Source organism: Myotis myotis, unplaced genomic scaffold (assembly GCF_014108235.1).
Source record: "Myotis myotis isolate mMyoMyo1 unplaced genomic scaffold, mMyoMyo1.p scaffold_m19_p_2, whole genome shotgun sequence".
Lineage (NCBI taxonomy): Eukaryota > Metazoa > Chordata > Mammalia > Chiroptera > Vespertilionidae > Myotis > Myotis myotis.
In genome coordinates, this window is record NW_023416324.1 from 157,580,104 (window position 1) to 157,607,234 (window position 27,131).

A 27,131-nucleotide genomic window follows, 5' to 3' on the forward strand; every position below is an offset into this window, starting at 1 on the left:
TTTCTTTCCTCTCTGCCTACTCACATCATTTGGTTTCTGCCACTAACATTCCTTGCACCTTCGAAGATCAGCACTGACTTCATCATCACCAAATTAAACTTTTTTTTCTTCTTAGTTCTTTTTTATTTTAATATATTTTTATTGATTTTGGAGAGGAAGGAAGAGGGAGAGAGAGGTAGAAACATCAGTGATGAGAGAGAATCATTGATCAGCTGCCTCCTGCACGCCCCACACTGGGGAAGGAGCCTGCAACCCAGGCATGTGCCCTTGGCTGGAATCGAATCTGGGATCCCTCAGTCCGCAGGCCGACGCTCTATCCATTGAGCCAAACCGGCTAGGGCTTCTTCTCAGTTCTTACATCTCTATTGTATTTCATACTAAAAATCTCTTTGCTCTTGTGGTATTTCATCATCTTGGCTATCCTCCTACCTTTTGATAAATCTTTCTCTGACCCCTCTTTCACCTTCAACTCTCTAAATATACCCCAAAGTTCTTCATCAGCTCTTCTCTTTTTACATGTTCTTTTCTGAAAACCTCATCATCTCTCATCTCCATACAGATGATTTCAACTCTGAATTTTCTCTTGAACTTCAACTCCTCATTTTCAAATGCTTTCTGGATAGCTTCAGGTGGATAACTTAGATACTGACCTTCATCACGTCCAGAACTGAATTTATTATAATTTTCTTCTCTTTCACCTATAATATACATCCTTTTTCTTGGGGAATAATCCATTCATCTGTTGCCCAGGCCACCCATTCAATCATCAATGCCAGTATAATTTTCTACTCTTCACAAACATCTCACCCTCTCCTAAATTGCTATAACACTAATTTTCTACATAAGTGCTGTTTATATAAGAACTTTCTGTGATGATAAAAATACCTAATATAGTAATATGTGACTACTGACCAGTTCAACTGAGGAACTAAATTTTTAGTTTAATTCATTAATTTAAATTTAAAGTGCCAACATTAGTCTAGTGGTTATTGTATTTAACAGCATTAGAATGCTTTTTTCTTACTACCATTGTTCCTCTGGAACAAGAGTAAGTACAGAATAGCGGTCAAGAGCACAGGCTCTTGGACTTGACTGCCTGGGTCTGAATCCCAACTCCATCACTTATGAGCAGTATGGCATTGTACAAGTCACTTAATATCTCTGTGCCTCCACTGCTTCATTGGCAAATAAGGACACTAATAGTAACTACCCTGAAGGTTATTGAGGGAATAAAATGAATCAGTATGTAAAATAGGTGCCTAATCTACCCAAAGGGTTAGCCATCATTCATTATTATTATTAAAGATCATTTCATTTATTTATACACCTTGTTCCACCTACTAGACCAGCCGTGGGCAAACTATGGCCCGCGGGCCGGATCCAGCCCGTTTGAAATGAATAAAACTAAAAAAAAAAAAAAAAGACCGTACCCTTTTATGTAATGATGTTTACTTTGAATTTATAGTAGTTCACACAAACACTCCATCCATGCTTTTGTTCTGGCCCTCCGGTCCAGTTTAAGAACCCATTGTGGCCCTCGAGTCAAAAAGTTTGCCCACACCTGTACTAGACCCTACTTCATAGTCTTGGTGAAGAGAGACTGCTTTTAAAAAAAAATTTCTCCCCAGTGCTTGCACACTGTTATGCTATCCAAAGAGGAAGTCAATAAATATTAATTGTATGAATATGTAAATTACGAGTTAAAATCCCATTAAAGTGAACAAGAAATGACAAACCAATTTCCTTATTTATAATCTGTGAAAAGATTAAGTTTTGTAAGTCTTGTTTTCATAAATAAAAGTACCCATGCATTCATATTAATCCCATTAGACTTGGTGCCACAAAATTAGAAGACAGGAATGAAGAATACCACAAAATAAAACTTTTCTGCTTTCAGTTTAGTTATGAACACCTCTGCAGTGCATCCGAAATCCAAAATGTTAATAATTACTGAGTATATACATTAAGCTCATTAGCATCATCTAGTACTTGAAATTAAACAATTACATTATCACCTTTATCACTGCTATTTTTAGCTGGCTCTTAAACAGATGTGAAATGAGCTAAATGAGACAACTGTTAGTGTACTCATGGATCTATCCTTTTCACAGGTGTCAATAACAGAGAAGCCAGAATCCTATATAATAAAAGCCTAATATGAAAATTGTCCCCTCGACTGGGAGTTCGACTGCGCACTATGACATGCGCTGACCACCAGGGGGCAGTGCAGAACATGACGGACGTAGGCCATGTGGCGCTGGCAGCGGGCAGCAGTAGAGGCACTGCCGGCCCTGATGGGCCCTGATGAGAGCCGGACTGTGGCGGGATGGTGGAGCGGGTGAGCGGGCAACACCAGGCCAAGGCAGGTGCGAGCAGGGACCCGATCGCCCTGCAGATGGCGACCAGCGGCGGTGGCAGGGGGTGGGGCTGCTGCCCGGCACCCAGGCACTGAGGGAGCCGGGTAGGGGGCTGAGACGGGGAACTGGGGGTGGGTGATAGTGACCAATCTCCTGCGGCACCTGGGCGGGGGGCTGCAACCTTTCACCGGCTACCTGGGGGTGGGGGTGACGAGGATGGAGGTGTGGTGAGAATGTGCGGGATCTGCCAAGCTTGCTCTCACTCCCCTTGCTAACGCTTCCACAAGATGCCAGAGCTTGTGAGCCAAGGAAGACCCCCCACACTCAGGTGCTGGACACCCGCGAGGAGCCCACCCTGCACCTGCGCAGCCTCTTCCAGGTGAGCCAGGCCATAGCCACCTGGGCTGTAGGGGCAGGTCGGGCTCCCCATGGGTTCACGCAGGAGCTGGTCTGTGAGGCTGGCTGGGAGAGAGCGTGCTGCCCACCCGGCTTCCGTGCAGTACTATTGGGTGGCCAGAGGCCCACACTGCACCTTGGCCATGGCGTCCGGCCATGCTCATCACATCTCCGCGTGGGGACTCGGGCAACATGACTCAGGCGGAGGGGGGCACGTGGGGGCCTGGGGGCTCAGGTGCTGCCCAGGGCCCAGAGGTCAGCTGGGACCTGCCCTTCTACACCAGATGCTTGCGCTTCGATCGCCACCCAGGCCTAGAGACCACACCCATGCACGAATTTTGTGCATTGGGCCTCTAGTTGCAATATAAAAGCTGCTAGAAGAAAGTGTTCAAAGCTACTTAAGTAAAGGCTTTATCAGATTTAATCATTCTTGCTAAAGGGAAGAAATGTTCACTTTATAATAAAAATAGTCAAAAGGATTTACATATCTATGACAACTTTACCTAAGATTATCGTTTACTTATGTTGTCATTAAAGAAATGCATTCTTTTCAAAGATCCATCAGCCCAAGATACAAAGAAGAGTAATAAGAGCAAGGTCCCTTTCAGTGCCACATGCTCCATTCTTCCACAATAAGCAATTTAGGCCAGGGTAGCTTTAAAGGAGTCAATTAGTATCACACTCATTCTCATTCCAGTAAAATTATTCACATTTCATGACATTTGTCTTTGACTACTATAGTCTTTATTCCAGTGTTCCTTGGAACTATGGGGAGAGTTCAAAAATCTGCAGTCTATTATGCTAAGCGAAATAAGCCAGTCAGAGAAAGACAAGTATCACATGATCTCACTTACATGTGGAACCTAATTTACAAAATAAACTGCCAAACAAAATAGATCCAGAGACATGGAAGCATGGAACAAAATGATACCAGATTTAAGGGTAACTGAAAACTTCCTGAGATTGGGAATGAGACAAGGATGCCCATTGTCACCACTTCTACTGAACATTGTACCAGAGATTTAGCCAACCCAACATGAAGTGAGGGGGGAAAAGGTAAATTACATGAACAGACTAAGCTCTGGTTAGGGATAAGAAGGGCAGGACAGGGATAAAGGGCAGGGAGCAGAAAACTGAACTAAAGGTCAATTTAAAATTGTAAAGCGCTATACTTTAACTTTGCTTCTTAAGCTATGATCCTCTCTACAAACTTGTAGGCTAGGTAAAGCAGGTATTATTAACTTCAACTTTGCTAAGACTCGGGGAAGTAAAATGATTCGTTTAAGGTCACTCTTTAAGAAGCAAAAGGCAAAATGAAGACTGTCTCAGGCAGTGGGAGTTTAAATCTAAGTTTGTTCTTCTTGTTTTGTTTTGTTTTTCAATATGTCTTCTCACAGAAAGGGAGCTAGAAAAGTACAAAGGAAAATTTTGTGCAGAACTTGCTATTCAGTCTCCCAAACTTAAATAAAGTTGCCACTGAACTCATTATCTAGAATTTGTTTTTCTTCCATATCTAAGAATTTGAGGACATGGTAGGTTGAAATGGCAGAAAGGTACCCCCTGACTTTACATGCATAGAAATGTCATAAACTATTAAAAAATAAATAAAGAGGACAAGCTCAAAAGACAGGAAAATCCCCAGATGCTGGAAATGAAGAAAGAACTTAAAATCAGAGTGAGAAGTAGGAACTGACCTAGATTCAGAATAGCTTCAGGGTCTGGTCCCTGGAGTTTTAGTGCCCATCCAGGAATAGAGATTTGTTTTCCAGTTTTTAAGGCAAGAGTACATGTGGGTGAGTGACAAAGACCAGACTATAGTTCTCTTCATGAAATCTGGACCCATGATGAGCTACCCTGTCAGTGCAAGAGAGTAGGAAAAACTCTATCCACTGGCTCAGGAAAACATGAAAAATAGAAAACTTTCTATCAGTGACCTCACATAGGGGTAATAGAGAATAGACAAAAAGGCCCCAAGAAATGGAAACCATAGGCCTATGCTATAATTGAATATTATGGGAATTTACATGATCTAAATGGCATGGAAACTCCTAAATGAGAAATTACAAGGACCACTGAAATCCCAAGGGCTCTGACAGCAAGAGAAATGAAAAAGCACTGACTGGACTTTCACAACACAACATACAGGACTTCCACAGGAACAGGAAAAATATCTTGCTCAAGATGTGATCATCTTCAAACAATTACACACCATACAAAAAGATACATTTTCATGGAGTCAACATATACAACAAGAAGGATATCTACCAACCACCAAGAAAAAATTAGAACATTCCAAAAGAAACGATAAAATAGTATGTTTAAAATGATTAAAATAAAAAAGTAAAAGCATAACTAAAGATTAGGATATTCTGAAAAATTTTGACATTTGCAAAAGAACCAAAAAGAATATCTAAAAACTATAGTTACGAAAATGAAAAAAACTGAGTGGATATATTAAAAGCACATTAGTCATAGTTGAAGTGATTCTTAGGTAACTGGAGTACATCATCCAGAATGAACTGAGGAGAAATAAAAAATAGAAAACATGAAAGTACATATAAAAGATATAGAGGAGAAAAATCAATAGAAGTTCAAAAGGAGAAGATTGAAGGAATGAAGGAAGACGGACAATAGCTAAAATTTTTGAAAAGTGAAGACAGCCATGAAAAGCACAACTTCTGAATAAAATGACTAATAACTAATCCATATCTAGACATAGGTTAGCAAAACTACGTAACATTAAAGATTTCTGATGAAAGATTTCTAATCAGCAGCAAAATAAGTCACAGAACTTATTTAGTCAAAGAACTAAAGGAAAATAACTGTCAATCTAGCTAACAATCATCCCTTCCCTACCTATTTCTTAACTCAGTGGAGAGAGGTATGCCAGCAGAAGAGATACTTGGATTGGAGTAGCTGGAATTAGCAAACACCAACAATATCTGGGAAGACACTTAATTCTATGGAAACTGTACCTGTGTCTCCTAAATGTGAGGTGGAACTGATGACCTATACATGAGGCTCCAAAAGCTTTTGCCTTTGCACTATTTCTAGCCAAAAGCTGGATTTTTCAGTGGCAAAGGCTTAGAATTAATTATGGAGCATGTAAAGTGAACTCTACATACATAGCATAGCAATTAAAACTGAAGTCTCTAAAATCAGACTAATGGGGATCAAATCTTGACTGCTTGTTAAGCACTGAGTGAATCTGGTCATGTTACTTTACTACTCTATGCCTTAGTTTCTGCAGCTATTATCTCACAGTTTAAAAACTATCAAATAAGGAAAGACATGTAAAGCATAGTATCTAGCACAGAGTATGTGCTTAATAAAGCCCAGTTATTACCATTACTTAGTTTTGATCATAGTACTATAATTTGATTACATAGTTGAACAAATTAATTTTACTATGACTACTAAGAAAATAGGAAACATACTCTCACATCTACCGAGCAGCCCACAGTCCATGATGGATTTCCCAGCACTTGATTTTGGCACAGAAGATGAACTAGTGAAGATTTCCCAACACCTGTGAAAGATACAAAAACTCAAGTTATATGAGACATGCTGATAGCAAAAATATAACTGAGAATATGCAATAATAATGGTATGTAAACTATGGTTGTTTAAAGGATGTTCATACCATACCAAGCATTTAATAAGCTTTATTAATAAGTAAATGGTCAAGGAGGGCATGTTAAAACATAGAATGCTGGGTCCTCCTCCCAGTTTCCTATTCAGCAGGTCTGTTGTGGAGCTCAAAGATTTTGCACTTCTAACAAACTCCTTGGTGATGCTGATGCTACTGGTCCAGGGGCCTTGCTTTGAGAACTACTGTTCTAGGGCACTTTCATAAGAACTAGTCCTTTCCTTTTGAATGATTTCATCTATTCAGCCTTTTTTAGAATTGTAGACAATTAACAGATGTTGGAGGTAATGCTCTATCCTGATTACCAATGGAGAGGTCTCTTCCATGGCACCATTAGATGATCTTTCAGATGGTGCTTGAACACTGTCAGTGACAGGGACTCACCATTTCACAATTCCTTATTTAGACACTCCAATTCAGGCAGCCAACCCCTTGGCCCAGCTTTACCCTCTGGAAAAAAGAGAACAACTCTACTCCCTCTTCTACATCATGGCCCTTTACCTTAAGGCAGCACTTTATTTTCCTGCAGCTCTCCTGGATTCAGGGCAATCTATATGAGGGGGGGGAAGAAAATGAGTTTCCATTTACATGATGGAGTCACTCATATAATTAACAGCAGTCTGATGCCATTATGACAAGCATGGTTGATGAATCTTCATGCATCATTTGTTGTATAAAAAATTTAGACCATCTCTTTGTGTGCAATTTTATGTATGAATCTATCATTTATGTTTATTTTTTATTATATGAATTTATATTTACAGACAATCAGAAAGTATTTATTTATTTATTTATTTATTTTATTGATTTTACAGAGAGGAAGGGAGAGAGATAGAGAGCTAGAAACATCGATGAGAGAGAAACATTGATCAGCTGCCTCCTGCACACCTCCTACTGGGGATGTGCCCGCAACCAAGGTACGTGCCCTTGACCGGAATCGAACCTGGGACCTAAAAGTCCACAGGCCGATGCTCTATCCACTGAGCCAAACCAGTTACGGCTAGAAAGTATTTTTTAAAAAGAAGAAAAAATCACCTGAAGTGCACTATTATCAACATGTAGGTTTAATTCCATAAGCAGGGTTTTCTGTAAGCGGATTCTTACTGTAAATATATAAATGGTATACTTGAAAACAATAAATCATAACGCTCTGTTTACACATCTGGTTTTGTCTGGAATATACTACCTATTCTTCCCCACCCTCACCCTCCATTGGCCTGGTGACTTAAATTTGTCAAGACTCAGCATCATTCTAGTTATTGTCATTTTTGAGTCCACACAGGTAGAACTAAGCACATTATCCACCATCCTCTGGGTCTCTACTGTGCCCTGTACACTGTTCTACAGAACACTTAAAACACATTACACTTGTTTATAGGTTTTAGGTTTTATTCACTATTTAATTTTAATTTCTTTGAGGATTAGGACTGGGTTTTACTCACCTTTTTAAAAAAAATCTCCAATACTCAGAACAGGTCCTTAAATAGTACTTATTTAACAACTAAAATTTTCCATGTTATTACAATCTTCCTAAACATATTTACTATCTCCTTTCTAATTCAGAACACTGACATAATAATTTACTTAACTATTCCCTAATTACTAGATATTTATGGAGTTTTAAAATTTTCACTATGCCAAAAAAAGATTTGTTTAAATTTAAAATTATTTTGCCCGACTGTGGTAGCTCAGTGGATTGAGCCATCATCCTATGGACCAAGAGGACCCAGTCAGGGCATATGCCCAGGTTGTGGGCTCAATCCCCAGTAGGGGCGGCCGGAGGCAGCCAATCAATGAGTCTCTCTCATCACTGATGTCTCTCTCTCTCCCTCTCCCTTCCTCTCTGAAATCAATAAAAATATTTTTTAAAAATGCATTCATGCCCTAACTGGTTTGGTTCAGTGGATAGAGTGTCGGCCTGCGGACTGAAGGGTCCCAGGTTCGATTCTGGTCAAGGGCATGTACCTTGGTTGCAGGCACATCCCCAGTAGGCTGTGTGCAGGAGGCAGCTGATCGATGTTTCCTTCTCATTGATGTTTCTAACTCTCTATCCCTCTCCTTTCCTCTCTGTAAAATCAATAAAATATATTTTTAAAAAATGCATTCATTTTCTGCGGGGGAGGGGGGGGAAGGGGGGAAGAGGAAGAGGCCCAATGTAATTAAATAAATACCAGCTGCAAATATTAGTTGTTGGTAATGTATCAAGCTCATCCCTTGTATCTGAAATAATAAAGAGAATCAGTATGTTCATGTTAGTGAGACTTTCAGGATTCCTTACTAAATTATCAAATATATCTAAGGGATACAAAACAAATCTCTATATCCCAAGTCATTCCTTTATGTATTTGTAAAATCCTCCAAATTTCACGAGGGAAATAAGCCTTTATTCAAAAGGAAACTTTAAAGGCTGAATGCAAAGACAGATGAAGTGTAAGTATATTCTAACCTGTCTGATAGTAAATCACTGTTAAAAGGGAACTGATAAAAAGGCAATAACTGACTTTGTACATATAGCCTAACGTCAGTGAATGTGTAACAAGATCAGTCACTTTCCTGGTGGGCATGACTGTCTTCTGTTTTACAACTAAACTATAATGAACAAACAAAATAAAGCCTACTAACTGCCTGATCAGTTTCCACCATTTAATGCAGCAGCCAATTCAATCCTGCTACATAATTGACTCCAGCTATAAACCCAGCAGTGTCTGCTCTCTATAGTACATACTTAAGTGTTTTTTGTGTTATTGTTGTTGTTTTTTGGGCGGGGGGGGGGGGGGGGGGGGAGGAAATCTGCTAGTTGCAACAATATCTAACATGAAGGGGCTGTAAATGTAATAAAAAAGGAAATTATAAAAGAGACACCCACTTCACATACCATGAAATTATGTTAGCCCTGTATTCCAATTCTAAATCCTACCTTGATGATACACTTGCCAAATCCCTTTAGACCACCATTACTTTATCTGTGAAATGTAGTGATTTTATTAACTTCAGCATCACTTCAAGCTAAAGAACTGGAGTTGACATAAATGGATTATGTTCATAGGATTTCATAACGGGGTTTTCTTAGGGGATTTTAAATGATGCTCTCTGTAAAATATTTTAGAATGTAAATAATCTTCAGGCAAGGTGAAAAGGTTTCTGACCTCCTCCCTTCCCCAGCAATGTTGTTCAGTCCTGTAAGGGCAATCTTCAAGCTTTCTGAGGTATGCCCTCTCCACCTCCAAGTGTCTGGCACAATGTCTTTGCTCACAGCACACATTTCAAAGGTCAACTCCAGAGAAGCACAACTATGAAATGCAAGGTCAGCATTTATTCCAAGCTCATAAGGAGCACAGGAGTGGAGGTACGGTGCGAGGGACAAGGACAGTGAGGTGGGAGGGGGAGATACAGGATTCCAAATGTCCAAGGTGTAAAAATGAATTTTAAAACTAGGGATAAACTGGGGCTCAGCATTAAGTCCCAGTTAATTCATAAAAGGCCCTTATCTTAATTTCTCTCTTTCTCACAACCTAGCACGGAATAGGTTTTCAATTAAGATCCAGGAGAAGAAAGAAATCAAGCCCCACTGAGAGTAAAACAGGATTACCCTCCACTATCTCATTTCATAACACAGCTTCGTGTTTAAGTATGTGGACCCCGGGTTCAAACCGGTTCTGTCAGTTACATTTCGCCGCCACACTCTTCTCATCTGTAAAATGGGGCAACAGGGCTACTCTCCGGATTAAATGAGTGAATATACGCAACGAACTTAGAACAGTGTCATTGTTCTGTGTGCACGTTCGGCTTCCATAATAAGATCTCCTGAAGGCACGGTCCTAGCTTCTGTTTCCTTAGCACCGCGCGCAACAGAATACTCAATGTCTGCATGTCTTTTAAAACAAAGGAACCGACGCTACGCGCTAGGTTACGACCGTCCAGGAGACCGACGTGGAAAGCGGCGAAGGCGGAGAAAGGCCGCGACTCCGCGCCCCCGGCCCATGCGAGGCCGCCACTTGGTCAAACAGAGCAAAGTCCTCTGGGAAGTGTAGTCTTTAGGCCTCGAGAGGGATTTCAGCCACGGGCCCGAGCGATTTAGTTGGCGGAGGGAGGGAGTCGTAGTTAGCGAATAATTCAAAAGTGTTGGTAGCCCGAGAGGTGGGTGAAGCCGCTCACCTGAGTCTCCCAACACCAGGACCTTTACCCGATCCAGGGACGCCATCTTGCCACTGCCTTCCGGGGTTCACGCCTGTTCCTGATTTTAAGCCAATCAGAGCTGGGCACGGAGGGCGGAGCCTTCCCTGTCATTGGCCAATCGGAGTGTGACTCGCCTCACGGACGGCTTCGCTGTGCTGATTGGCCGGCTCGGTTGAAAGTAGCGGGTGGCTCCCAAAGCTGGTCGCAGGAATAAGGCGTTCTCTTTGTCGCACGAATGGCGAGGCTCGCTGGAGCCGGTAGTTGAGGCGCTGAGGGAAGCTGTAGTGCCAGTGTTCGAGGATTCGCCTGGGTAAACCTTGTTCCCTGTTCCTTGTTCTGGGTTCCCTGGCCCGGAGTCGTGTTTCTCCTTTTCGCTCCTTTCTCCTTAGCTACGCTCCCCCTCTCAGCTGCTCTCTGGACTGGGTTCTCTAAAGAGCCATGGAGCCCGGAGCGGCCCGTGTGCGACCTCGGGCAGGACCATGGGCTCCACCGCGTGTGGCCCCCGCACTCGGCTGGCAGAATCCGAGGGAGTCGGGGGTCGCGCAGTGTGGGGAGGAGTGGACATGACTGCACCGGGCTCGTGGGGGGCAGCTGGGTCCAGGGGTTTCGCGGTGGCCTGCAGCTTTCTTATGTAGGAAGGCGTGGAGAGACCATGAAACGTGGTAACTGGTAAAAAAAAAAAAAAAAAACACCCAAAAAATCCCACTGCAGTTAAATGTATAAGATTCAAATTCGTATAGAACTGGCATAGTAGTATATTGGAATAATCGACTGGATTAATAAACTGGACCACCCCCCCCGCAACCTCTTCTTTCTCCGTTTATCTTATACCCTGAGCATCATCTTTTAAAATTGCAGATTTGGTCCTGTTGCTTCCTGCCTAAAACCATTTGAAGTTTAAGAAGAGGGATCCCACTACTAGCCTGTCCTTTTCTGCTCTGGAAGCCGCGGGGGAGGCAGTAGAGTGTGGGGAAGTTGGCGGGACGGGCCTGTGGGAAGAACACGTGCTTGGGGGAGCTCCTGGGAGTTTTAGGGCAGCCCCTGACGAGCGGTGCCGGGTTTTGAAAAGTCAGGGGTGAACCTGATATCCCCGTTCTCAGGTAGATATGAGAGTCCAGGTCTACTCGCTGCAAGGAAGGAGGTTGGGAAAGAGCCTCGGGAGCTTGTGAAATGGGATCGATCACACTGAGCTATTCAGGGGGCATCTAATCTGGGAAGGTCTCCGAGGAAATGTCGTTTGAGGTGCGAAGGATGATTAGAAGAGAGTTTGAGCAGGGAGAACAGAATGTGCAAAGGCCTGGAGGTGGGGAAGGCGTAGGTGGCTGATGGAGTTGAGAGCGTGCCAGTGTGGCTGGAGATAAGAATGACGGGGACAGACAGTGCAGGGAACTCATTCATTTCCCTTTTGTTCCTCCAGCTCTGTGCCTGGTGCAGTGTCGTTCTTCAGTGTTTGTATGCCTGTCGTGCATATGATTCAAAAACAAGATCTTTGGGGAGCTGTGCTGGGTAGGGAGGTAGGTGAGACTGGGAGGGACTGAGACTCTGAAGCAAAGAAGAAAAAAAGGGATTGCCCTGAGAGGTTACAAACTTAAAAATTTCCAGAGACCAGTCAGTCAAGCTCTTTCCCTGTTTAAAAGTGACAGCTGCTTTTCAGCTTTTTCTTCTTCTTTTTTTTCATATGGGAACCTGGTCTCACTTTTCCTCAGATATTTCCAATTTTCAAGAGGAGCTGAAAGTTGAGATTTATGTGAAATCCCACTATTTTTAATGTTGGCAGCTAACTCAGAACATTTTCAAGACATTCTTCTGGTCAAACAGTGTGGTAGAGGTTGCCAGTTTGGTACCTCGGACTTAAATAATTTAAGAAATCCAGAGATTGAGTAGGAGATTTAGCATATGTGGAGAAGTAGACGTGATAGAGAAGAGAAGGCAGTGGTCAGGAAGGACGATTTTAGAAGGGAGAAATTTCGAACGAGGTGGCATGATTTCTTTCCTGAGCTCGTTTCGTTCATTCAGCTACCTGCTGGACATCTTCACAGGAATATTCTGTAGTACCTCCTCAAAGAGAAGCAACTAAAAGTGAATGCCTCATTTCTTTCAAACCTGTTCCTCTGCAGATGTTAGCCTATTTTTTCATAGGAGTACTTTTCTTGGTTACACTGGCTTAAAACAAATAGCTGTATCTTTTTGTATTAATAACATTCTTGTTTAATGGTTATAGCGTTTCAGTTTTATAAGATGAAAAGAGTTACGGAGATGGATGGTGGTGATAGTTATACGAAGTTATGAATGTATTTAATACCACTGGACTGTATACTTAGAAATGGTTAATTGGTAAATTTTGTTATGTGTATTTTACCATAATAAAACATTTATTTAAAAATAAATATTTATTTGGTTAAAAAAATAACTACTTAAAAATTTACTGCTTTTTTAAATCCCATTTCCAATATATTTTTGGGCCCTTTTGATTGTGTTTCTGAAAAGTAGAATTATCTGGGGAGCATCCTGTTCTCTTGCAATAGTTTGCTCTCTTTCTTAGTTCAGGTTTGATTACTATAGCTCCTAATACTTCCATATACGTCCATCTTCACTTACCTCGATCCAGTCTTCATATTGTTGTAGAGTCACTTTTCTAAACAGGAGTTCTTAGTATGAATACCAATAATGGAACTCTTATGATGCCACCTCTGTAAGCAGCATATTTTTCATGGATTATTTCATTTAATCCATGCATCAACTCTATGAGAAAGGACCTGTTAATCACTTTTTATGCACGAGGAAACAATTTTCAGGGCCACAGGTTAAGAAATGCTGGAACCTGGGTTTCAAAACCCAAAACTATTGGACTGAAGAGGACTAAAGAGTCCTCATGTCACTCCCTTGCTCTAATCATTAGGACCCTCTAAGTCAGTGGTTCTCAACCTTGTCTGCACATTAGAATCACCTGGGAATCTTTTTAAAATCCTGATTTCTGGGCCTCATCCTCCGGAAATTCTTTCTTTGTTTTGGGGTGGGGCCAAAACATTAGTAACAAAGAAACAGAATTTCCGGAGGATGAGGCCCAGAAATCAGGATTTTAAAAAGATTCCCAGGTGATTCTAATGTGCAGACAAGGTTGAGAACCACTACTCTAAGTTGTTTCAGGCAGTGGAAACAGGCTAAGTGAGTAGCAGAGGGTCCTCAGCGCATGATGTGTGTTGGCATAATATGTAATAGCCAGTCACCAGATTTGTCTGGAGTAGTGGTCAGGGATTTTTTCTGTTTATTGGAGTCACCTAAAGAGCTTTTAAAATAGGATGCCTAATCTGATCCTCCCAGACCAGCCGAAACAGAATCTCTGGGAATGGGGCCCACTTGTATACTTTCAGATGCTTCCTAGATGGTTTTACTTTACAGCCAGGGTTGAGAACCATTGATTCCAGAATATGGAGTGTATGTTGTGGGAGGTCAGGGAGGGGAAATAATGTTGGAAAAGTAGGTTATTTTGACATTTGTCTGCCATTCTTTGGTCTGTTGGATGTTTCTGAAGCCGTGTTTTGTGTTCTGCCAATCATTAAGCATATAAAAAACACAAAAACAGCTGTGTTCAAGTACAGTGTATCAACTAAATTAGAAAGGAGAGCAAAATGCATCTGATAGTATGCTCTAGATCAGTGATGGCGAACCTATGACACGCATGTCGGAGGTGACACGCGAACTCATTTTTTTGGTTGATTTTTCTTTGTTAAATGGCATTTAAATATATAAAATAAATATCAAAAATATAAATCTTTGTTTTACTATGGTTGCAAATATCAAAAAATATCTGTATGTGACACGGCACCAGAGTTAAGTTAGGGTTTTTCAAAATGCTGACATGCCTAGCTCAAAAGGTTCGCCATCACTGCTCTAGATACTTTGGTGTTGAACCCAGGCACTTGCTTGGCACCCTTGATCCTTGGAATAACAGGAAGGTGGTAAGACCACAGGTTTGGATCTAGGTGCTACTTTGTTATCTCATAGTCAATGCCTGAAGGTTTACAATAGGAAATATATATTTAATTGTAACTAACTCTCCTTTTATTTCTTTCTTTATTGCATGTAGGGCATTATATCCGCCCCCCCTTCTCCAAATGTGTATAGATTGGTTATTTAGGAATCTTTTTAGTATAATACTGTGAATATAAAAATATTTCTTATGAAAGGAGATACTGTTGATAGCCACTGATTTGAAATAAAAAGATTCAGTAGATAGCAGTGTTAATAACAAAAGATGATTCCCTTTTGAAATTATTCAATGGGATGGCTCTTAAAAATTTCCCTATGGTATAGGGAATTTCATTTGACAGTATGTCTGGATAGCCTGACCATTTTTACTTTGGGACATATTAAAGTCTATATGGAAGCTATTCTTTTTTTAAAAAAAAATGTTTTAATTGATTTTTTTTTTTTTTGAGAGAGAGAGAAACATCAATGTGAACATCAATTGGTTTCCCCCTGTACCCACTCTGACCAGGGATCTACCAGGGAACAACCCGCAATCTGGGTGTGTGCCCTGACTAGAAATCAAACCAGCAGCCTTTTGGTGCATGGGACAATGATCAACCAACTGAGCCACCCCCACAAGGGCGATGTGGGGGCTGTTCCTACTAATAAGTGCTTCCTAAGCACATTACTTACATTCTCATTTATTCATCACAACAACCTGATTGAGATAGCTGATATTGTTATTTCGCTAGGAGAATAAAGTATGGCTTGTGGTGGTTTAATTGATTTGCTTAGGATCACACAGCTACTAAAACACAGGTTGTCCAACTCTGACTTCCAAAGCCTATCCTTTAAAACAATCACGTGAAAGTCTAGCCCATGCCATTTTGGGCTTCAAAAAGAAAGCTTTTTGGGTCATGATATAAGAATTGGGTACAATTGTTTTGCAAGGAGGTCCAGTATTTAAGGATATCTTGGGGTGTGTGTGTGCTTTTTAAGGACTATATGGTATTAATTGATTAATAGATTTAAGTTAACAAGGTTGGTAAAGCTATCTAGATCTAAGTGTTAATTTCTTTCATATTTATAGTAATAATTTTGCTAAGCGTCCCAGTTGGTGATTACTTATGTGTTTTTTGGTTTGTTGTGATTTTACACATGACTGTGTAAAACATTCTAGGTCTATTCTGAGAGAAAATTTTTTAAATTATATTTTTTAACCCTCACCTAAAGGTATGTTTTTATTGATTTTAGAGAGGGAGGGAGAGAGAGAAAAATACTGATGTGAGCACTAACTGGTTTGGCAGAGTGGATAGAGTGTCCGCCTGCGGACTCAAGGGTCCCAAGTTCGATTCCGGTCAAGGGCATGTACCTTGGTTGCAGGCACATACCCTGTGGGGAGTGTGCAGGAGGCAGCTGGTCCATGTTTCTCTCTCATCGATGTTTCTAACTCTCTATCCCTCTCCCTTCCTCTCTGTAAAAAATCAATAAAATATATATTTTTTTTAAAAGAAAGAAAAATACTGATGTGAGCACTGATTGGAAGCCTCCTGTACCCCCAACCGGGGATCTACCAGGGAACAAACCTACAACCTGGGTATGTGCCCTGACTTGCAATTGAACCTGTGGCCCTTTGGTGCACAGGATAGTGCTCCAACCAACTCAGCCATACCAGCCAGGGCTATCTTGGTAGAAAAATTTTTCTCAAGAAATAAAGAACACTTTAAGGATATGCTAATGGTTAGACTTCTTGCGGGAGAGGGGGGGGCGCCGGGGGCGGGGGGGGGGAGTGGGGCGTAACCCAGCATTTCCAAAGATCTATAGCAGCGATTTTCAATTGGAGTACTGCCACAGGCATGCTGATGTGCCACAAGAATTTTTAAAACATGGAATACCTGGCTATTTAAAAGACCTCTTTTCCCTTAGCTTGTCCAATAAAAATATGATAGCAGCCAATGCACCATAACCGGTGTGCCATGGAAGTTACAAATTAATTTATATGTACCATGAGATGAAAAGGGTTGAAAATCACTGATCTATATAGCATTAAGACTAATAAGACTTTATTTAATTTTTTTGTGTTTCTCTTACTGAAATAAAGTGGGTTTGATAAGTATCATTGCTATAAGTAATGTTAATTTTTTTTTTTTTTTAAATATATTTTATTGATTTTTTACAGAGAGGAAGGGAGAGAGATAGAGAGTTAGAAACATCGATGAGAGAGAAACATCGATCAGCTGCCTCCTGCACACCTCCTACTGGGGATGTGCCCGCAACCAAGGTACATGCCCTTGACCGGAATCGAACCTGGGACCTTTCAGTCCGCAGGCCGATGCTCTATCCACTGAGCCAAACCGGTTTCGGCAAGTAATGTTAATTTTTTTAATCAAACACATTGTAGATCATGAAAATAATCATTTAAGAAATATGCCAAGCTTTTTAGGTGTAATATTTTGTATACTCGGAGGAAAATCTTGTTCTCTGTTAAATGTTTTGGCATTATAAGTCTTATAAAACAATGTTCTGAGTGCTTTTATGGCACTCCAAGAATAGTGATAGCTACCTAATGAGTTGATTATTTTAGATTTAAAATGATTACTGTGTCCTCATTGTGCCTGTGTAATCTTCTCTTTTTTTCTGAACTCAGTACATTTAAAGTTGAAGTTTGCCGCTAAAGATGGCAGACCCCGATGTCCTCACCGAGGTTCCTGCATCATTGAAGAGGTTAGCCAAGTATGTGATCCGGGGTTTCTATGGCATTGAGCATGCTTTGGCCTTGGACATCTTGATCCGGAACCCTTGTGTGAAAGAGGAGGATATGTTGGAGCTGCTCAAGTTTGATCGGAAGCAGCTTCGTTCAGTTTTGAATAATTTAAAGGGAGACAAGTTCATCAAATGCAGAATGAGAGTGGAGACTGCTGCAGATGGGAAAACCACTCGCCATAACTACTACTTTATCAATTATCGTACTCTTGTTAATGTGGTAAAATATAAATTGGACCACATGAGAAGGAGGATTGAAACTGATGAGAGAGATTCCACCAACCGGGCTTCCTTCAAATGTCCTGTCTGTTCTAATACTTTTACAGATTTAGAAGCTAATCAGCTATTTGATCCCAGGACAGGTGAGACTTTTCCTTATGAATCTTTTAAGTAACTTTTAAAAATAAAATATGTATTCTTTTTCTTAAATTGATTCATCTAATTTTTAAGCCAATCATGTATCTTACCTAATAATAGACAAACATGTAAATTGACTGTACCTTCACTATGCTAACCAGCCAATCAGGAGAGTATGCAAATTAACCTAACAAAGATGGCAGTTAATTTGCATACATAGGCTCCAAGCAGTGGAGCAAAGCTTGACGGCCCAGGGGCCGGAGCAGCGACGGCCCCGGGGCCGGTGGTGCAGCGAAGCCTCAGGGACCCAGGGCCGGCTCCAGCCGGGCCCGGCCAGAGCGAAGGCCTGGGTGCCGGGTACCGGAGGAAAATCAGTGCCAGCAGCCAGGGGAAAGGAAGGCCTATTGCATGAATCTCTTCATGCTATAGGCCTCTAGTATCATTATAAAAGTGAATGGATTGGTGTAAATCACTATATGATCTGTGTTAGTCTTACTGCCCTGTTTGACTGTTATTCTTTTAGAAGCTCTTGTAAAGCCTTTCTCCTTCACAAAGGAGTGTACTCTTCCACCCATGGCCTTCCTACCTCTGTTCCCACCTCCACCCCTATTTACAGGTACAGCTCAATCTGAAAGGTTTACTTCTCTATCACTTGAAGACTATTCTGACCATTTCACTTTTGACCTCTTCATCCAGTATATATTTAGCACCTGTTTATGCCAGTCACTGCCAGACAGTCACAGTACAGTGCATATAAATGTTATGTTAGTGGAAGTGTAAAGTGCTATCAGGAGTACATAAATAGGGCTTCTAATCTGGAATGGCCTCTGAAAGAGTTTAAGTAACAGCTGAGATTTAAAAGATAAGAGTCAGCCAGATGCAATTAGAGGGTCATCCTTTCCTTCAAATGGATGGATATTAAATCTCTTAGGCATTACTTAGTGGAAGAAAACTGTCAACAAGATACATAATTTTTTCCATTTAAATACTTTAGTTAAGGATCTTTTTAATCAACCAGAATTTACAAAACACATTTTCAAATAGTTCAGTATGTCTGGCATTAACATCAAAAACTTTAAAGCGCTGGGTTGTATAGTTATTTTGTCTTATCATTTATAAACAGGTAAAGAGACTATAGTTTTGCTAATTATTCAGTAGACAATTTGGTCTTACTTTCAAGTGTAAAAATCAATAGAAAGAGTCAATGCTGTTAAGTTAGATTGTCCTTTTGTTATGGCTGAATTCAGGAGTAGAGGTGACTTTTTAAAAAATTCCTAGATCTGCCTTGGAAAAAAAATATCAAAAATGTAATTTAAACTTTTACATGTGAAATTTTTATTGTAAAAAAATTACAGATTTGTCCAGCTGGCTTCGCTCAGTGGTTGAGCATTGACCCAAGAATCAGGAGATCATGGTTCCATTCCTGGTCAGGGCACATGCCTGGGTTCTGGGCTCGATCTCCAGTAGGAGAGCAAGCAGGAGGCAGCCGATCAATGATTCTCTTACATCATTGATGTTTCTATCTCTCTCTCCCTCTCCTTTCCTCTCTGAAATCAATAAAAATATATTTTTTAAAAATTACAGATTTTTATACATTTAATTTTCTAATTTTTGTACATGTTACATATTGTACGCTTAAAATTTTTTTAAGTGGGAAATAATCTCAATGTCAATTAAGATTATTAATAAAAAGAGCTAGCTTAGGACTTTTTTCCCCCCTTATTTATGTGAAGCAGTCATTTTGAATGGAAAGTCATTTAAAGAATTCTCATTTGTGTTAAATGTTTATTTTGCCCGAATCTTTTTACCTTGAACGGACTTCACTAGGAAGGCTCTTGTTATAAGAAAATCTAACCATCCTGAGTATAAGGATTGTTTGAGTGTGCTATAGAGGAAGTTGTAGAATATATCTGGAGTTCTTTCAAAATAAACTAGGGAAATCTTGTGTTTTTTGCTATTCACGTTAACAGATTTTTTTTTCTTTTTTCTTTTATTATTATTATTTTTAATCCTAACCCGAGGATATATTTTTATTGATTTTTGGGGATGGGGGGTGGGGAGAGAGAAACAGAAACATATGCACAGGAATCAAAACTCTCAATCTTTTGGTGTACAGGACAGTGCTCCAACCAACTGAGCCAACCGGCCAGGCCAATTCTACCCAATTTCTTAAAGGAGGTCTGGGTTTTGGTTTTGTGATTCTATGCAGATGTTGGTGTTACAGTTAGTGGTCATCTTCATCACTCTTGACTGCAGTAGAAGGTGTTATCCAGTCCCTCAAAGAGGGTAATCTAAAGTAATGTGCTTCTACTACATTTATTCATCATTTCATTCTTATTTCATGAAGCTTTCTAAAAGGAAGTTACTCCAGTGTTTATATTAGTATTTATGAGATTGATCTATGATGCTCTTTGAATTTCACCCAACGTTAGTGTCTGAATGAAGCTAATTGTAATCAACAGCTGGGTAGCCTATGGAAGAGATGGCCTAACCCCCAAATAGTCAAGGTTATTTAAATCAGGGTGTTGATTAGATTAGGGGGCATGAAAATATTTTATGAAAGAGAACTAAAACTGTAATAATTGTTTTGTGGCCAGTCTGAACAAAGACTTTTTAATATGAAGACTATGGTCAGCATGAAGGTGGAAAGAAGGGGTTCAAGGAAAGTAAGAATAAATCATTTTACCTTGGTATCACTTGGGGGAGGTTGCCCTGTTGAATGTACTCACCTTTTGATTATAATTTGGCTTTTCATTTGGACTTTAAGGACAGAATGTGCTGACTGGGTGATATTAGGACCCAGACTACTTGTCAATTTTGTCTTATTTTTCACTATTAACTTGATACCTTCTGTGTTCTGTACATTCCCTTTAGAAACTTTGGTCTTTTTTCCCTTCCTGATTTGCTCAGAATTCATTCCCTTCACACTCATTTTGAAGAAGATGGGAAATAAACATTTGGGTATGTGTATCAGAGTAGGGGGAGGCTTTTTCTGCTGTAATATTGTAATATTCATGCTCTGTTTAAGTTGATAGATTGCAGTTTTCATTCTAAGCCCCATCTTGTACAAAGCTATTCTATTTCTTGGTTGCTGTTGGAGATTGAGGATGTTTCTGACCAAATGATGGGACTATCTACTGAGCTATCTTCATTCCCATCTCAACAGTTATTAGGTTGAACTCTTATATTACCAAATAGGGGTTATTCAGGAATTAGGTTTGAAGCCTTCTAGACTTTACTGCTTCTCTGATAGAAAGTTTTGAACTCAATTGTATGGGCAGCTCTGATGGCGAACCTTTTGAGCTCGGCATGTCAGCATTTTGAAAAGCCCTAACTTAACTTTGGTGCCGTGTCACATATAGAAATTTTTTGATATTTGCAACCATAGTAAAACAAAGATGTATATTTTTGATATTTATTTTATATATTTAAGTGCCATTTAACAAAGAAAAATCAACCAAAAAAATGAGTTTGTGTGTCACCTCTGACACGCGTGTCATAGGTTCGCCATCACTGCACTAAAGGGTGGTGACTCCTAGATGAGCACCTGGGAATTCTGGGCTCAGGAAACTCTGAGTCCAACAAGAATTATTTTATTAAGACTAATTCACACATAAGCCAGAGATCTTCCTACTTCAATTTACAGCTTTTCCTACCTCATCTCTCTTTTCTCTAAGAATTGTAGGTTCTCTTCATACTTTCCCTTTTGGTGTTCTTGGGTTGAACTCTATCCAAATGTTTGATGGTTGTATGTGTGAGGTAATAAAAAATATATATTGATCTCTGCCCAGTTCCTTGGACAGATGTCCTAAAACCCTTGTAATTTCTTAAGTGATAAGAGCACTAGGAGCATCTTTTGTGCTTGTGCTGTTTGATCTTTGTCCGTGTCCCCCCCCCCCCCCCCCCCCACACACACACACACCCTTGGTCCTGATACAGGGCACCTGAAAAGAAACCTTTGTAATTTCCTGGGTGATAGGAATGTCTTTTGTTCTAATGAGGCAACACTGGTGGGCTCCTAGATGAGAAACTTGGAATTTTCAGCCCCGTTCCCCCTTCTCTTGAGACAGGAGAAGGGCTGACAATGGAGTTAATAATCCATTATGCCTACGTAATGAAGCCTCCATAAAATTCCCAAAGGATGAGGTTTGGAGAACTGGTGAACACATGGAGGTGCTGGGATTGTGACAGGCCTGGAAAGGACATGGATGTTCCAAGCCCCATCCCTACACAGCTCTTCCATCTAGATATTTATCTGTGTGCTTTATTATATTCTTTAACAAACTGGTAAACATGGGTAAGTGTTTCCCTGCATTCTGGAACTGCTTTAGCAGCTTAATTGAACCCAAGGGGTGGGGGAAGGCAGGGGGTCATTGGAACCTCTGACCTATAGCCAGTTGATGATAACCTGGGCTTGCAACAGGTTTCTAAAGTGGAGGCAGTGGGAGCAGTCTTGTGGGACTGAGCCCTTAACCTGTAGAATCTGATGCTGTCTCTAGGAGGACAGTGTTAGAATTGAGTTGATTGGTAGGACACACAGCTCGTATTACAGAGAATTACTTGCGGGGGGGTGGGGGGGGGGGTGGCGCGTAAAACCTCCACACACTTGGTGACCAGAAGTGTCAGAAGTGAAATGTTATGTGTGAATAGTACAAGAACACACAGGGAAGAAACACAGAGAAGAACTGGGGTTTTCCCTACACAGGAAAGAAGACAGGTTTTTCCATTACAGTATGTACAGATACTTCATGAAGATGGAATGAATGGCCTCGCCTTTGCCCACTAGTCCCTGGTTTCAGAAACTTAATTGGGCAAAACTAGCTGTTTTACTTCCTGAAATATTGGATGTTTATGTAATTAAAACAAAGACAGTATGACATGAAATTCCTCAAATCAGGAAAGTAGAATCTTGTGGTTCATAAATGCATGTTTTTAGATTTAGAAGCTTTCTCACCGTGGAAAAATTAATATTTCTACTTTCGCAATCTCAGCCATGGGTAATTTAGTTAATGGCACTTCTAAGTTAAATTCAGCAACATGCTTCTCCCAAAGGGAAGGGGTAATTATATTCTCTCTTTTAGATTTTAAGGCTAAATGATATGGAAACAGCTTTATATTTTTCCTTATTAATTTAAAAATTAAGCAGCCATAAGGTCAGGGATAATTTGGAAGAGAAAATATTACCCACGAAACCACTAGCTTTTGCATATTACTTATAATTATGATCACAGCCAAAAATAGTTTGTGATCTCTTGGTTCCTTAATGTACCAAACTCTCTTAATTCTATCTAGTGTTCAAAAGTTTTAATAGGTATAATTCTACCCTGTTCCCCCATTTTACTTTCTACACATTTTCAGCATTATCTATTTTTCTTAGTGCAGATACCATTTTATTCCTGTAAAAGTTTTTTTCTTAAGACTTCTCAGCAGTGGGAATATAGTTTTATAGCTTCTGGAAAACAGCTGTGCTCACCTGTATACCACCAACGCAACTTTAGTTTTATGGCTTCTGAAAAGGCATATATGGCACTATTGTTTATTGTGTATGGGATAAAATTGTTAGGTGTTTGAATTAGAAACAGTTTGGGAGCTCCTATTACTGAAATCACATATAGACCTGGGAATCTCATTTCAAAACTAAGTTTTTTTTTGTTTTTTTTCATGGCAGAGAACTAGGGCATATTAGTAAGGAAGTTTTTTGTTGTTGTTTTGTTTTTAATCCTCACCAGAGGATATTTTTCCATTGATTTTAGAGAGAGGGAGAGACAGAGAAACATTGATGTGAGAGAAACACATCGATTGGTTGCCTCCTGCACTCGCCCAGAGCCTAGGCTGGGGAGGAGCTTGCAACCAAGGTAAGCGCCCATGGCCAGAATCGAACCCAGGACCCTTTGGTCCACAGGCTGACACTCTAAGGCAGTGGTTCTCAACCTGTAGGTCGCGACCCCTTTGGTGGTTAAACGACCCTTTCACAGGGGTCCTCTGAGAACATCCTGCATATCAGATATTTACATTACAATTCATAACAGTAGCAACATTACAGTTATGAAGTAGCAACGAAAATAATTTTATGGTTGGGTCACAACATGAGGAACTATATTTAAAGGGCCAGAAGGTTAAGAACCACTGCTCTAAGGGAATCCCATTTTAAATAAACTTCTAAAGTTAAATTTATAAAAAGGAAATCTTAAAAGTATATTTAATAAAATCTTAGGAATAAGAATTTAGATATTATTTTATCTAATTCAGCTCATTGAATTGTGTGTAGGAGCACATACAAATGCCTATGTTGTACTCTAGGGTTTGGAGTACTCTTATAAGTAATAAATAAACCCAGGGCTATATAAATTTCTAGGATGTTTTAGATTGAATATTAGGGAAGAATAGGATAGCTTTTGTGAAGATTCAGCTTGTTTTGTGTGATTCCATGAAAATGACTTAGAGACAGATTTTATAATTAGTGTAAAATAAGTCTTTTATAACTAACTCTTAAATAAGTATCTAATAAATAAGCTTTAAAAATAGCCAATAAAGTAAATTGTTGTAATTTTAGTGGTTAGTTCTGAGTAACTTGGAATATTAAAGTAAACTTCATATATACTTGGGATATTCATGTATATATTTGGGGCTAAATCATATGAGTCTCCCTTCTTGCCTTGTGACTGCAGGCAAAGCTTTTTGGTTTATAGACAGATCAGTTTTCTGATTAAAATTCCTCTTCAATTTTCACACATCAGGCTACTTTTTCTTGTCTTCATCTCTTTCCATTTAGGACAGGAGATGTCTTATAAAAGCAGTGTTTTCAGTTCCTAAAATGCTAAAAACACAAACAAATACAGAAAGAAATCTTTCTAGGATTATTTTGCTCAGTTGATGAGATGGAATCTTCCTCAGGATGAGTTAATTAGAAAATGATACCAGAAAGCTCAGAGGTGTGGATTTCGGAGGAGGGGGGAAGAGGGTAGGGTAACCATTAGAACAGGTTAAAAAAATAAAAGCAAGTGTGGAAAGAAAGTAAGGAACAAGTTCTTCTACATTCCCCCTCTCCAAAAAACAAAACAAAACAAAAAGCAATCCCTTTAGGTCTGATTTTTTATTATTATTTAATTATTGTGTTTGATCTTGAAGATTCGAGAGCTTTTTAAAAAAAGTCATTTGTGTTTTCTTTTTTGTGATTTGATGCTGATTACATAGGAGCTCATTTATTTGTGAATAGTTGATGCTGGCATTCAATATTCTATTGAGTATTGTCTTTTAACTAGTCATATCAAAAACAGACTTTTTGCCTGCTCACTGCATGTTGAGATGAATTTGATTTAGGCCTAATGTATAGAACTTATTGTTAGTTTTACATTTACCCAAGTACCACACTTCAATATGTTGTTTCCCCTCCCAGGCATAGTACATTTTTCATTTTCAGAAGAAGAGTTACAGAATCTAGGAATGATGCATGATTAGACCAAATCTAGATGTGTCCATTTAAGGAAGGACAGAAGACAGTTTCATTGATAAGTTGATCTTTGGGGTGTGGGATTTTATTGTGTACATCATTAAAATATTTGAGATCTTCTGAGTTTAAAAATACTCAGAATACCCCCCAATACATTAAACCTGCTTATTTTTTACTTTTGCATGCAAATGAATGAGTATTTTACAGTGTTAGATGTTCTGCAGTCACTTGTTGAAGGATGATTTTTAAAATTCCTTTTTATTATAGGTAAAATAATATAAATATATAGCTATTGTCATGTCTGTTACTATTTTATAATAGTAATTCCTTTTTCTATACATTTCCCCTTGCCCAATTAGACTGAAGAAATTTGTTTTATTAAGTAAAGTTTAGAAATCAGAGTAAAAGGTACCTTTTTGAGGCTAGCATTTTAATATATATGTGCCTGAACATTATGAACTTTCATAAAAGTTATAACAAAAGACTTGATTATGCTTTCAAAGAATAGCCCAAGAATGACTACATAACTTCTTCATATTAGTTAAGAGGGAATTGATTGCTTTTGGAGGATTCAGAATAACATCTGTTTTCTTTCTTCTAAAAATACTTAAGTAATGTAAATTTAGAAAAATATGTAGAATAAAATGGCAAACCTAGTTTTTCCTCTCTATGCTTTCCCATTCAACCCAGTCTGCATTCTCCCCATCTTTTAATGTGTTAATAACTATTAAGTTTTAGTTATCCTTCTAGTCCTTTCACCTTATACCCCAAGCCCACTCAACACCAACTGTCCCCCACCCTTACCCAAAGCCCTTTTGAAATCTAAGTAAATAAATTGATTCTTAATTAACTACTCTTTTGTTATAACAGCTTATGGTTATTAATGTTTGGTAGCTTCTCATAGTATTGTCAGTAGCATTGTCAGGGTTTTTTAGAGCACTTATTATATTAGGTCCTTTTGCATAGTCAGTATATTCAGTTAACATGTCATTTCTAGAAGGTGTTTTTTTTCTTTTTAAAAGCAATGGTTATAAGACAGTAAGGTGATAGTGTATTAGGATTCCAGAGCCCTGACTTCTAGTTTTGGGCTATGTTAGTAACTGTTACTCTGGCCAAATCCTTTAATCATTCTAGGCCTTTTTTAGCATGTATAAAATGTTAAGTTTAGTCTATTCTGTACCATGTATGGTTTCTCTTAACTCTAATTTCATAACACCCTTTGATTCGGAGAATAGTTGACATTTAAAAAGTATAAAGAGGCTTGAGGTTGTTTTATTACTGCTCTTAGAAGATGATGTTAGTCACTTTTGGTTAATTTGAAAGTCTTGGTTAGGAATTAAAACTCATGGTTATAGTAGTGTTCACATAGAAAATATGCTCTGTTTAATTATGCCAACTTCAGAAATACATCTCACTAAAATCCTAGGAAGTTTGGTTCTAGTTACTTGGTTTTAACATGGATCTGTTACTTTTGTTTTATTGTTTTTTCTGGAAACTTTTTTTTTTTTATTGATTAAGGTATTACATATGTGTCCTTATCCCCCCATTGTTCCCCCCTCTTTACCCCCGCTCATACCCTCACTCCCCTGGTGTCTGTGTCCATTGGTTATGCTTATATGCATGCATTCAAGTTCTTTCATCTCTCCCCCTTACCCCCACCCTCCCCTGCCTTCCCTCTGAGGTTTGACGGTCTGATTGATGCTTCCCTGTCTCTGGATCTGTTTTTGTTCATCAGTTTATGTTGTTCATTATATTCCACAAATGAGTGAGATCATGTGATATTTATCTTTCTCCAACTGACTTACTTCACTTAGCATAATGCTCTCCAGGTCCATCCATGCTGTTGCAAATGGTAGGAGTTCCTTCCTTTTTACAGCAGCATAGTATTCCATTGTGTAGATGTACCACAGTTTTTTAATCTGCTGATGGGCACTTAGGCTGTTTCCAAATCTTAGCTATTGTGAATTGTGCTGCTGTGAACATAGGGGTGCATATATCCTTTCTGATTGGTGTT

General features: G+C 39.4%; 2 protein-coding genes across 5 annotated transcripts in view; one reads left to right on the top strand and one right to left on the bottom strand.

The window, feature by feature from the left end:
* Positions 1-10,633, bottom strand: part of RABL3 (RAB, member of RAS oncogene family like 3) — a 45,867-nt gene extending 35,234 nt beyond the window's left edge. For both annotated transcript variants that reach the window (XM_036349198.1, XM_036349197.1), the window contains exons 1-2: positions 10,558-10,633; positions 6,191-6,282 (exon numbers count right to left, since the gene is read on the bottom strand). In XM_036349198.1, the coding sequence (XP_036205091.1) occupies positions 6,191-6,282; positions 10,558-10,603 (138 nt within the window). In that variant the 5' untranslated portion in view covers positions 10,604-10,633. The remainder of the gene's footprint in view (positions 1-6,190; positions 6,283-10,557) is intronic.
* Positions 10,634-10,748: 115 nt separating this feature from the next.
* Positions 10,749-27,131, top strand: part of GTF2E1 (general transcription factor IIE subunit 1) — a 46,315-nt gene continuing 29,932 nt past the window's right edge. The window contains exons 1-3 of one of the 3 annotated variants that reach the window (XM_036349194.1): positions 10,749-10,888; positions 16,060-16,144; positions 17,195-17,672. In XM_036349194.1, the coding sequence (XP_036205087.1) occupies positions 17,225-17,672 (448 nt within the window). In that variant the 5' untranslated portion in view covers positions 10,749-10,888; positions 16,060-16,144; positions 17,195-17,224. The remainder of the gene's footprint in view (positions 10,889-16,059; positions 16,145-17,194; positions 17,673-27,131) is intronic. The other 2 variants (XM_036349195.1, XM_036349196.1) reach the window with 2 other exon arrangements.